Source organism: Myotis yumanensis, unplaced genomic scaffold, assembly GCF_028538775.1.
Source record: "Myotis yumanensis isolate MYYU_CA2020_CCGP unplaced genomic scaffold, mMyoYum1.0.hap1 SCAF_10, whole genome shotgun sequence".
In the NCBI taxonomy this organism is placed as follows: domain Eukaryota; kingdom Metazoa; phylum Chordata; class Mammalia; order Chiroptera; family Vespertilionidae; genus Myotis; species Myotis yumanensis.
Genome location: NW_027223761.1, coordinates 19,863,464 through 19,876,541, shown reverse-complemented (window position 1 = coordinate 19,876,541; position 13,078 = coordinate 19,863,464). Strand labels below are relative to the sequence as shown.

General features: G+C 41.3%; 1 protein-coding gene and 1 pseudogene across 1 annotated transcript; one reads left to right on the top strand and one right to left on the bottom strand.

Moving 5' to 3' along the window:
• Positions 1 to 556: 556 nt before the first annotated feature.
• Positions 557 to 1,548, bottom strand: LOC139017732 (large ribosomal subunit protein eL6 pseudogene; annotated as a pseudogene).
• Positions 1,549 to 4,057: 2,509 nt separating this feature from the next.
• LOC139017966 (glycine N-acyltransferase-like) lies at positions 4,058 to 11,356 on the top strand. Its single transcript, XM_070426589.1, has 5 exons — positions 4,058 to 4,135; positions 5,239 to 5,346; positions 9,088 to 9,214; positions 10,570 to 10,741; positions 10,954 to 11,356. The coding sequence occupies exons 1-5, from the start codon at positions 4,058 to 4,060 to the stop codon at positions 11,354 to 11,356; spliced, it is 888 nt and encodes a 295-aa protein (XP_070282690.1).
• The last annotated feature ends 1,722 nt before the right edge of the window (positions 11,357 to 13,078 follow it).

Here is a 13,078-nt window from a genome sequence, read left to right as displayed (position 1 = left end):
AAGAAAAGAAAAGAAAAGAAAAGAAAAGAAAAGAAAAGAAAAGAAAAGAAAAGAAAGGAAAAGAAAAGAAAGCCAACAACATCCTGGCCTAAGGTCTGAGTAGCCAGAGTGCCTACGCACTAACGGGCTGAATACGTCAAACAATCTTTTCTCTGCTTCCTTCAGGGAATGATGATAATCATGATACACAAATACTATTGTGTGCCAGGCACTTACTAAGAAATTCCCATGGGCTTTTTTACTCACTTGGTGCCAGTGTCTGGATTACTCATTTAATCCTCACAAACTGTCTCTCACGTAAGTGTTGGTGTTATTCTCAGGACACTATTCCCACTGAAAGCTCTCACACTGTGAGCTAGGTTAAAGTTACACTGCATTTCTTTTAAAAAAACAACAACACACACACACACACAATCAAATGGGCTGAGCTGAAATATTGTGTGATTAGCTGCCAGTAATGATATTAATAATAACAGTAATAAAATAATAATTTTGAGTTATTATATGCTAGAAACTCTACTATGCACTTAATATGTATTAACTCACTTAACCATCACTATGATTTTCTTTCTATTTCTAAACCAACAAAGCATCCATTTAGTTTTTGGTAAGAAATTTCGGGTACCAGTTTGTGAGGATAAAGCCAGTTGGGGAGAGCAAACACAGAGGGAGGTAGCCTGGAGCTGAGGAACACCTTTAATTTTTGGCTGAAGTTGCAAGTCCATGGCTTTCTGATCAACCTTGTGCTGCTCTGTCCTCTCATATTTCTGTTTCTCTGTGTTGAGGAGCTCACCCTCCTGGTGACTGGGCAGGCGCTGCTCTTTCTTCCTGAAGTAAGCACCAGTGACATGTTTGGGATTTTCACCTCCCCTCTGTGTTTGTTCTTACCAGTGGGCTTTATCCTCACACACTGGTGTACTAAATTTCTTACAAAAAAAACTAATTAAACACTGATATTGGTCTTGGTAGAGGTGCCGGTGATGAATTTCTGGTGTGTTCTATGCAGAGGAAACTGATTAAGGCACAGAGTTGCAGACATTAAGGCCCCTGCTCAGCTGATTCAGGAAAACCATTCTCTTGCCTCCGTAGTGCCCAGGAGTATGATAGAATGGTCCCAGGGGTGATGTTGGCCCACAGTTTTCTCACATGCTGACTGAAGGGCTTCTTGTCATGGCTCAACAGCTTTGGAGGCACATCTTCAGTGGGGTAGTATCTAGGCATTTTGCAAAGTGTAAGCACTTGGGCACCACCTTTCTTGTCACTACCAACTGGGCTTGTGACAGCAGCAAGAACTTTCTCCTTTTTCGTTTCAATCCAGGATTTAGCTACTGAATACTTCCACTTATGCATGGCCTTTAGGAATATATAGCCGACCAGGAATATCTGCCAATTCCTCTGACCAGGACAGGGTTTCACCTCTGTGGGGCTTCCTCTTCTTACACATATTACCTTGGGGTTACCTTTCTTGACCTTGTCACCAGCATCAGCCTTCTTGGCTCCAGGTTTCTTCTCCTTAGTATCAAGCTTCTCAGCTTCTTCAACCTCCATCTTGCAAGATAGGAAAGAGACAATAATTTTCTAGGTACAATCTGTTTTCATTAAGATTCATGAGTAAACCATGGAACCAAGAGGGTAAGTAACTTCTCCAAGGCTACAGTTTGTTAGTGGTGGCACTGGGGACATCACTGACTGCAACCTAATCCCCAAAATGCACTGCATATTTAAAGAACATATTTGTTAACATAAATGTGTGTTAAATAAAAATTCAAGAGAGAGACCAAGATGGCAGCATAGGTAAACACCGGAGATTGCTGCCGCAAACAACCACTTCAAAACTACAACTAAAAGACGGAACGGACATCACCCAGAACCACAGGAAGGCTGGCTGAGGAGAGACTCTTCAACTAGAAGGAAAGAGAACAGCATACCGAGGCTCAGAGGAGGCGCAGTGTAGAAAATACAAAGGTGTGGAGGTGCGCGGGCAAAGTGGGCTGGTGGCTGAGGGCGCGGTTGTCTTTTTCAATCAGGAGGGAGTCTCAGACTTTGAGCTCCAGATCCGGGCAAGTCTCTAGGGACTCAGACTCAAACGGGAGAGGCGGGATTGTCTGGCATCAGTTGGAACGTGAGGACAGTTTTCTCTCCGAGGTTTGCAGCGGTTGCTGGGGTTCTGAGAAGCAGAGCCTCTGGGAACGGGACTGAGAGCAGCCATAACTGCTCCCTCTGCCCGCCCTGTTGATCCCCAGTGACCAAAACCCGCCCAAGCCCTGTGCAGAGCCAATTGCCGGATAGCCTCAGGCAAAGGCTAGATTAGCACCTCTCCAGAGGACAGAAGTTTTCCCACTGCAGATACAGGTGATTCTCACAGCCAGTCGGCCTGGTGGTCAAATCCCTCTAGTATTAACTACAACAATCAAGGCTTAACTAGAACAAGACTGAGCACAAAGACCACAAGGGAGTGCACCAAGAAAGCATAAAAAATGCGGAGACAAAAAAACATGACAGAAATGGAGGATATAGAGCTAAAAAACGCAATTTTGAGGGCTTGCAATAATGTGCTACAAGCTGCCAATAAACTTGATGAGAGCCTCACAAAATCTAATGAGACCCTCAATGCTGTGATAAAGAACCCACTAGAAATTAAGCATACACTGACTGAAATAAAGAATATTATACAGACACCCAATAGCAGACGAGAGGAGTGCAAGAATCAAGTCAAAGATTTGAAATGCGAAGAAGCAAAAAACACCCAACAGGAAAAGCAAAATGAAAAAAGAACCCGAAAATACCAAGATAGTGTAAGGAGCCTCTGGGACAGCTTCAAGCGTACAAACATCAGAATTATAGGGGTGCCAGAAGATGAGAGACAGCAAGATATTGGAAACCTATTTGAAGAAATAATGGCAGAAAACTTCCCCCACCTGGTGAAAGAAATGGACTTACAGGTCCAAGAAGCACAGAGAACCCCAAACAAAAGGAATCCAAAGAGGACCACACCAAGACACATCATCATTAAAATGCCAAGAGCAAAAGACAAAGAGAGAATCTTAAAAGCAGCAAGAGAAAGAGACTCAATTACCTACAAGGGAATACCCATACGACTGTCAGCTGATTTCTCAACAGAAACTTTGCAGGCCAGAAGGGAATGGCAAGAAATATTCAAAGTGCTGAATACCAAGAACCTACAACCAAGATTACTTTATCCAGCAAAGCTATCATTCAGAATTGAAGGTCAGATAAAGAGCTTCACAGATAAGGAAAAGCTAAAGGAGTTCATCACCACTAAACCAGTATTATACGAAATGCTGAAAGGTATCCTTTAAGAAGAGGAAGAAGAAAAAGGTAAAGATACAAATTATGAACAACAAACATGCATCTATCAACAAGTGAATCTAAGAATCAAGTGAATAAATAATCTGATGTACAGAATGAACTGGTGACTATAATGAATCAGGGACATAGAAAGGGAATGGACTGACTATGCTTGGGGGGAAAAGGGAGTGGGAGATGCGGGAAGAGACTGGACAAAAATCGTGCACCTATGGATGAGGGCAGTGGGTGGGGAGTGAGGGTGGAGGGTGGGGCGGGAACTGGGAGGAGGGGAGTTATCGGGGAAAAAAGAGGAACAAATGTAATCTGAACAATAAAGATTTAATTAAAAAAAAATTCAAGTAGTGTAAGAAAGTGAAGTGAACATTTTCAAAAACAGAACCAAATGCTTTCTGCCATCCACCTTCTTCCTGGCCATTACTGAGTACTTCAGTGTGGGTAACACCAATAGAGGGCACGGAAGAAGGTCCTGGACATTAGCATAGAACCTGCTATTCTAGTGTCTTGGTGGTGGTTCCTTCTGAACTTTTATGGTGTGTCTCCTTCGTAGTAATGGTAGAAATCTAGTGTGTCTCTACTTTCTCTCCCCTCAATGCAGTTATTTTAGAAGTGGGCAGACTTATCTTACCTGTTACCTTCTAAGATTCAGGTAAAGGTGTGTGGATCTAATTCCTATTTTCTCCTCCTGACTGTTTGTTGATCCTCCCTCTAGGCTAAAATACCTGCCAAGATGCTCCACTTGCAGGGTCCACAGATGCTGCAGATGCTAGAAAAATCCTTGAGGAAGAGCCTCCCTGAGTCCTTAAAGGTGAGAGTGAGACAACCTCAGGGAGAGAAAGTGTTGTGTATTCTTTTGATACAAGTGGGGAAGAGAATGATCTTTTAAGGAGCAGCTATTTTGTGGTGGAAATTGACTTATGCTCCATCTCATTTACACTCATGCTCACATCACCTCTTTTACAAGGGAGGTATACTATGAAACTTCTTTGTACTATCTTTGCTACTTCATGTGAACAAATTAAAAGTTTAAGAAATAGCTATAATTGATTTGGCTTAGTAGGTAAGCGTTGGCCTAAGGACTGAAGGGTCCCTGGTTCTATTCTGGTCAAGGGCACCTGCCTGGGTTGTGGGCTTGATCCCCACTTGGGGGCATACAGGAGGCAGCCAATCAATGATTCTCTCTCATCATTGATGTTTCCCTCTCTTTTCTTCTCCCTTCCTCCCTGAAATTATTAAAAATATATTTAAAAAGAAAAGTTTAAGAAATAAGGTTTGTTCATCCATGTCATAGAATGCTCTAAAGTCATTAAATTAAAATTATTTTTATTTATTGGAAAAGAAATATGACTAGAATGTATTAATTCAATGGAGAGAAACATTTTAAAATTACATTTATCTGAAATTTTTCATTTTGTAAAATTTCTTGTGCATGTACATGAGTAGTAGGAAATCTATTAAAAGATTTTTTCACCTTTTTAAAAATTGAGATATAATTGACATACATTACATTAAATGTTCATTAAATTCTACAATGGGAAAGTTCATGATTTTATTCATAAATTTTATTAGTCTGAATATTTTACATTGTGATTATATTTCTAAAAGATACATCTATTGAGGCAAAACACTAAAACTTAAAATTGCTTGGCAAAAATACTCACTGGAGACCTTTCAATGATAAAATTCAATGATTTCATAGAAATAAACCTGTCCTGATCAAACAAGTTATTTTAACACCCTTTCATAATATAGAGTTGGGGAAAAGTAGTTTTAAAGTTGTGAGTACGTGAAACAGAGTTAATAAAGCTATTGTAATAATCATAACCTGCATTTTTTTTCAGATAAACAATTGTAAACCTACTTTTACCAACCCCTGTATATTGACCCTCCCACTTTCTTGTGATGCTGCAGGTTTATGGGACCATCTTCCACATGAACCAGGGAAACCCTTTCAAGCTGAAGGCCCTGGTGGACAAGTGGCCTGATTTGAATACAGTGGTTGTCCGTCCTCAGGAGCAAGTAAGATGTCAGATATGAAATGAATGTGCATCTATGTATGTATTTGCTATGTGTTTATCTTCACCTGGTAATGTGGGAGACCAGGGCGTATAGAAATGAATCCCAGGAATAGTAAACAGTCTCAGTCCTTGAAAATTCCACAGCTTGGAAGAGAATACAGATGAATCCATAGATAAATTACAGCATGGTCTGAAATGTGCAGCAACAGGAGAATTGAATGAAATGATTGTCTAACCACTATGCTGTATACCTGAAACTAATCTACACTAATAAAAGAGAAACATGCAAATTGGTATCACTCCACTACTCCCAGCAGCCAATCAGAGCAACTATGCAAATGAACCCAACGAAGATGGCAGTTAATTTGCATAAGCAGGTGCAGAGCGAAGACTGAAGGCTACGGCTGGAGTGAAGACTGAAGGCTTGGATTCTCTGCTGCTGTAAGACCTAAGGCCTTGGTCCCCGGTGCCAGAGGAAAACTGGTTCCAGCAGCCAGGAGAAGGAAGGCCTATTGTGTGAATTTTCGTGCAATGTGCTTCTAATCTATATAATAAAAGCCTAATATGTAAATTGACCAAATGGCAGAACGACCGGTAGAATGAACGGTCGCTATGATTCACACTGACCACCAGGGGGCAGATGCTCAATGCACTGGCACCCACCAAGGTGGGTGCCAGAGGGGGCCCCACAATCACCCCACTGGTCACCCCGTAGAGGGAGGCGACCGGCGGTGGTGGAGGGGGGGCAGGCTGGTGAGTGGGCTGACACCACCCCCCTATCGCCCCACCAGTTGCCCCACAGATCAGCCCTGATCACCGGCCAAGCCTAAGGATCCTACCCATGCACAAATTTCATGCACTGGACCTCTAGTATAAAATAATATACTATAATTGAAAAATAAACTTTATTATAAAAAGAAATAACACAGGTGGAAAGCTGATTAAAATTATATAGGAGGCATTTTCATACTCACTCATTGTTTTAATTTGTTTTCAAGACAGGACCCCAAACAGCATCCTGGTTATACTAAACACCAAGCACCCTTCATTATTTCCTTTTTTTAAATGAAATTCTTTATTGTTTAAAATATTACATAAGTCTCCTTTAACCCCATTGACCTCTCCCCGGCTGCCTCCACCCCCAACACCTGACCTCTTCCTTGCCCCACTCTGCCCCCCGCCGGTCTGTGTCAATTGGTTTTGCTCATATGCATGCATATAAGTCCTTTGGTTGATCTCTTACCCCCTCACCCTCCGACTTCCCTCATAGCTTGGACAGTTTGTTCAATGCTCCTATGACTCTGGTTCTATTTTTGTTCCTCAGTTTATGTTGTTCATTATATTCCACAAATGAGTGAGATCATGTGATTTTTATCTTTCTCTGACTGGCTTATTTCACTTAGTATAATGCTCTCCAGTTCCATCCATGCTGTTGCAAATGGTAAGAATTCCTTCTTTTTTACAGCAGCATAGTATTCCATTATCTCTTGCCTTTAGTTTATGGCAAGAGAGGCACCCAATGGAAGATTGTGCTAATGTAAGATTATGTTGATGGCATAAACAAAAAGCTGATCTTCTGTTAAAAATATTAAAGCAACATTTCTCAGATTCGACATCTTTATTGGTGTGAATCAAACCCTAGTTCCATTGTTAACTCTTAACCTATGGAGAAAAATTATTTTCTATCTTTTAAAAATATCAACCTTGAACCACACCAACTCACTAGTGCTAACTCGCAACTTCTCCTTGTGGTACCGCATTCCCATTGAGAGGCTGAATGGTATTTTAACCAACTGTCATCAATAAAGTCAATAAAATAGGGCATTTAAAAAATTATATGTAGTAGAGGTTGCAGGGAAAAGACCAGAAATGCTTCCTGGTGGAAAATTTACCAAAACTGTATGTCAAGGATAAATAAGATTTTTTTTTTATAGAGGGTCAGGACAGGACTTCATCCAAAGTAAACAAATTACAAATTGTGAGACATAATGTCTAAAACAACACGGAGAATTAGGGAATGTTAGAGCAAAATGACATGATTGTAGTTGTTGGTTACATATTGTGATAATTTTTAAAAGTTAAAAAAATTAAATAGTTAAAATATTTTAAAACTAAAAATCCTATATAATAAAAAGCCTAATATGCTAAGTGTCCTGTCGTCTGGTCTTCGGTTCAACCAATCAAAGTGTAATATGCTAATGATATGCTAAGACTCCTCAACCACTCACTATGATATGCACTGACCACCAGAGGGCAGATGTTCCAACTGGTAGGTTAGCTTGCTGCTGGGGTCCAGCTGACTGGGACTGAGTGAGATGGACCAGACATGTCCTGGAGCCCTCCCACAGTCCCTCTCTGGCTGGCCAACCTCCTGTGTCCCTTCCCGGCCCCAATCATGCACCAGCGGGGTCCCTCAGTCTTGCCTGCGCCCTCGCACAATCCGGAACCACTTGGGGGATGTTAGAGAGCTGGTTATGGCCCGATCCCACAAGCCAGGCTGAGGGACTTCACTGGTCCACGAATTCATGCACCGGGCCTCTAGTTTATTAACATTAAAATATTGAACTTGTATATAACTTGTATAGAAGTAAAACTGGTAAAAGAAAAATAGTTCACCAAATCAAATAATTTGGGGGGAAAAGACTGTATTATTGTTAAAAACCTCAAAGAGAAGTATTATTTGAGCTACTTTCAAAAACACAGTTTTAAAAATAAAGTTTTCCATCTTATGAGAGTTAATTGACATAATTGTGTATGCTTAAGATGTACAATGTGTATGTTTGATACACACATGTATTGCAAAATGATCATTACCATGGTTGTAGTTGACACCTCCCTCATGTCACATATTGACTATTTCTTTTATGTAGTGAAAATATTTAAGATTTTCTTCTTCGTAGCTTTCAAGAACATATAATACAGTATTACTAACTAGAATCACCATGCTGTACATCAGATCCTCAAACTTATTCATCTTTTAACTTTTTTTTTGTTTCATCATTCATAGGTGGGTTTTCAAGTCTGTTACCGCCATCAGTTTTGATAGAGACATGTTCAGAGCTCACATTTTGTAGAAACCTTTGGTCTACAGCAAGATTTATACTTTTGGCCAAAGATTTTCACTGATGGTTTACTCTCTACTTCAGTTTTGCAAATGTTAGCTAAATACTTTATTTGATTTTAGTTTTGAAATGTTGCATCTTTATTTAGAAAATCATATTGATGTTTAGAAAGTTCTGACAATTGCATCTGACTGTTCCTAAGAATTTGCATAGCATGGTAGAATGTGAACATTTCCCTAATCTGATTCGTTTAAAAATCATAAGAGAACACAAAGTATCTTTGTTTTTGTTTTGTTTGCTTTGTTTTGCTTTTGTTTACTGAAGCCTTTGGAGCTTACACATTTACTACCATAACATGTACTAAAAAGCATTTTACTAAAAGTCTGACTGTCCTGTGCTTTTTAAAAGAAATGTTAAATTCTAAATGGGTCATTTTGGTTTGAAATTTTAAAGCAAGAGCTGAGTTCAGAATAGTTTTATTCAGGAAATTTTTTAATATGACTTGAATAAGGAAGTCCTTGACTTGACTTCATAACATAAATAATTCCTCAATAAAAGTAATACACCAACAAAACACCTGATATTTAAAAATAACAGAGCATAATGGAACACGTACAACCAGTATGGCAATCACAAAATACAAATATTTTGGTTGATTCTGCTTTTCCCAATGCAAACAGGACATGGTAGATGACCTTGATCACTACACCAATACTTACCAAATCTACTCCAAGGACCCCAAGAACTGTCAGGAAGTGCTTGGCTTGCCAGAAGTCATCAATTGGAAACAGCATTTGCAGATCCAAAGTAAGTAAGAGGAATGGGAAGTGTGCTGACTCACTTCTCTCTCCTCACAATTTCCCTTATGATTCATATCTTTCTCCATACTTCAGACCCTCAGCCTGCTATAAGTTTTTTTTTTACTCAGCTGTGAATATAAATGTAATAGGGGAAAAACACCCTCAACGCTTGCAAAAAATGGGCTTCCTGTAGGAAACATAATTTTTTGATAGCCACAAATTTATTTTGCAGACATATCCAGAATCCCTTAGGTTGATTGAGTGCCAGGGCAGAGCTTCCCCTAGGGCCTTCCATGCCAGGACTAAGAATGACAACTCGTGCCATAAAGTACCTCCTAGGTCATTAAAGAAACTGCATGGTTATGAGCATGTCATCCAGAATCACACTCCCTAGGATGGCATTTGTCTGTTACTTGCTATGCCATCTTAGCCACTTGAATTATCCTCACTGAGTCATATATAAAAATGAGGATAACAATGGTAGTAGCTAAAGCACAAGGGTGTTGAAAAGATTAGATAACATATTGAATAGGAATTGCTTAGCACAATTCCTGGATGTGTCAATTTACTTGGACTGCAAAGCAAACCTCATAATTCTGTGAATCAACATTTGGGCTGGGCTTTGCAAGACAGTTCTTCTGCTGGTTTCATCCAGATTTGCTCATGTGGCTGCAGGGTGTTAATGGATGGACTATGCGCTAGTTGCTCTAGCATGGCCTCACTCACATGCCTGAATGATAGTTCTGGCTGTTGGTGCTGGATACCTTGATGACAGCATGATAGGAGCACAAGTCCTCAGCTGAATAGCCTAATCCTATCCATATGGTGTTGATCTCAAGGAAATCAGGAGCACAAAGAAAGCTAATGGTGCAAGCCCTCTTTAGCCTCTCTCTGCATCAAGTGTACTCTTTTCCATTGGCAAAAGCAAGCCATATGGCCAAGGTCAGATACATTACAGGAGGGGACTATTCCAGGGAAAAGACACAAAGAGACATGGGCACATTGTGGGTTATTCCTGCAACAATCTACCATACTATGAACAGAGTAAGTGCACATGAGATGTTGGCTACTATAGTTTGTATAATGACTCTCCTGTGATTATGAAAACAATACAGTCATGTAGCCCAGAAAATTTGGTTCCAGTCTTGGCATTGCCACAAATTGTATGACCATGGTTGTGAATGAATCTCTGAGGATGTTCATTGCACAAATCTTGACTACATGGTGCTCGATCACACATTGGCAGTACCAAGCCAGAACATAGGTTTTTAGACTGTAAATGTAGACATGTACCACTCTACTGGACAGTTTCTCCATAAAATGTGCTGAAATAGTTGCATGTCTCCTTAAAACCCCATCTAGGTTCCCAGTCCAACCTGAATGAGGTGATACAAAATCTCGCAGCCAGCAAATCCTTCAAAGTCAACCACACAGAGCGCTTTCTCTATGCGGAACTTGACACTGTAAAGAAACTGATTCCTTCTCTGTTGGATGTAAAGAACTTACCACCTGGTGATGGCAAACCCAAGGCCATGTAAGTTTGAGATATGTCACTGCATACTCACACCTCCCATTCCTGAAGTAGCCTCCCAACTTCTCTTCCTGCTTTCACTCTTGCCCCACTACAGTCAATATTCTTCAAAGCAGCCCAATTCAACATTTTCAGAAATGTATTATAGATAGTAGGGACAAGAACAGATATAATAAGTACTCATGGACTTTACTTTTCTCTTGGAACCTCCATAGCAATCAAGAAATGCTTAAACTCTCATCCCTGGATGTTACCCATGCTGCCCTGGTGAATAAATTCTGGCATTTTGGCGGCAATGGGAGGAGCCAGAGATTCATCGAGCGCTGTATCCAGACGTTCCCCACATTCTGTCTGCTGGAGCCCGAGGGAAACCCTGTGTGCTGGGACCTGATGGACCAGACAGGAGAGATACGGATGGCAGGCACCCTGCCTGAGTACCGGAAGCAGGGCCTCATCTCCTATGTCGTGTATAACCAGACCAAGGCTCTTAACAACCTTGGCTTCCCCATATATTCTCACACTGACAAGAATAACAAAATTATTCAGAAAATGAATTACAATCTGCATCATATCCACATGCCCTGTACATGGAATCAGTGGAACTGTGTGCCTCTGTGACGCTGTCCTACAAACAAGTGTCAGATGGGCCCCAACATGTGGCTGGAGCAATGGGTGGGTGGGCAGAGAAAGAATAAATTGTACATAATTGTAATTATCAGTAAAGTAGTGGGCTCTGGGGATGCAGTGTGGATGTTCAATACCATGGTCCCTGCACTCAAGTCATTGCTGGCTTCACTTAGGTGTATCAGGTTGAAGCAGCCTCAGGCACTCCACAAGGTTTAGTTCCCCCACGCTTCCGGGGATCTCCATGACATTCTTATCAGATGCATGCTGCCCAGAATGACTTCTCCTGGAACTCGTAGTGTGTGGATCTGTAGAGCCTTGCCAGATTTTCCAGAGAGAGGCAATACTAGTTTCTGAGCATTATGACTTACTCTTCTCTCTTTCTATGGTCTTTCTCTTAATGATCAGCAAGTAGACTCTGCTCAGTAGGTCTGTAGAGATTATCCTCTCTTCTGATTGCTGCTTTCTGGATACATTAAAGGATTATACACTAATACAGGGGTCCTCAAACTACAGCCTGCGGGCCACATGCAAATACAAATATTGTATTTGTTCCCGTTTTGTTTTTTTACTTCAAAATAAGATATGTGCAGTGTGCATAGGAATTTGTTCATAGTTATTTTTTTAAACTATAGTCCGGCCCTCCAACGGTCTGAGGGACAGTGAACTGGCCCCCTGTTTAAAAAGTTTGAGGACCCCCTGCACTAATATGTATGAAATACTAGGTTAAACATAGTGTACATGATATGGCAGGGAGAGTTTCAAACAAAAAGACTAACTTATATTAGCCTGTCCCCTCCTCACTCCCACACCAGGGAAAATGATTCAATGTTGCTTCTAACAGCAGAGCTTTCTAAATCCACCCAAACCCCAAACAATAAAGAGATTTTGTGTTTGATTAAACAAGTTGAAGTGAAGTGGTTTGTGATGGGAAGAGCCTGGGTTGGGTTTATGGAGAGTGGGAAGACCCAGACCCAGGGAGGTGGCTATTTATTGAGAAATTTAAGGGGAGGGCAGTACATCATGGTACCTATTGTTTCACTTGACCTTGGCACATTGTTTCAGGATGCCTAAATTCTATGTAGTCCAGACAATGGTCTCATGGGAAAGTCTGGTTGGTGGTGTGGAGCAATTTTTGTCCTGGTTGGATCAGGGTGGTTGGGAGAGTTTCCTGCCCCAACATTTCAACAGGAACAGCACTAAACCTTGGCACTGGACAACAAAGAGAGCACTGGACTGAAGATAGTCACCTGAATTAAGAACCTGTGTGCTTTTGGTCCATCTACAACTAGAATTAGGCTGTGGAATTGAAGATGAAGGCACCACAAACAGAGAAACCAATGAGCAAGGTTTAATTTCTAGTCCGGTCAAGAGAGTGGAGGCTCAGTTTAAAGGAGGGGTTCTCAACCTTGGTACAACGGGCATTATAGAGTGGACAATTTTTTCTTATCAGGCCATCTTGTGCATTTATACAATACTAGTAGCACATTGGGCAATATTGCGCAGTAGGCTGCCCACTGCTTCCGCGGGAGCTGGCAGGAACCGCAGTGCACTGCCCGGAGCTGCGCTGCTTCCACCGGCGGCAGGAGGGAGCCGGGCTGATTTCGTGGGAGGTGGGAGGGAGTCATGCCACTTCTGCTGGAGCATAGAGGGACTCCTGCAAAATTCCGTGGGAGGCGGAAGGGCCCCGCGCTGCTTCTGCGGGAGGCAGGCCCA

Coding starts and splice junctions, on each gene's coding strand:
- LOC139017966 (XM_070426589.1), top strand. CDS start 4,058: ATGCTCCACTTGCAGGGTCCACAGATGCTGCAGATGCTAGAAAAATCC. Junction 4,136..5,238: donor GCCTCCCTGAGTCCTTAAAG/GTGAGAGTGAGA, acceptor GTGATGCTGCAG/GTTTATGGGACCATCTTCCA. Junction 5,347..9,087: donor TTGTCCGTCCTCAGGAGCAA/GTAAGATGTCAG, acceptor CAATGCAAACAG/GACATGGTAGATGACCTTGA.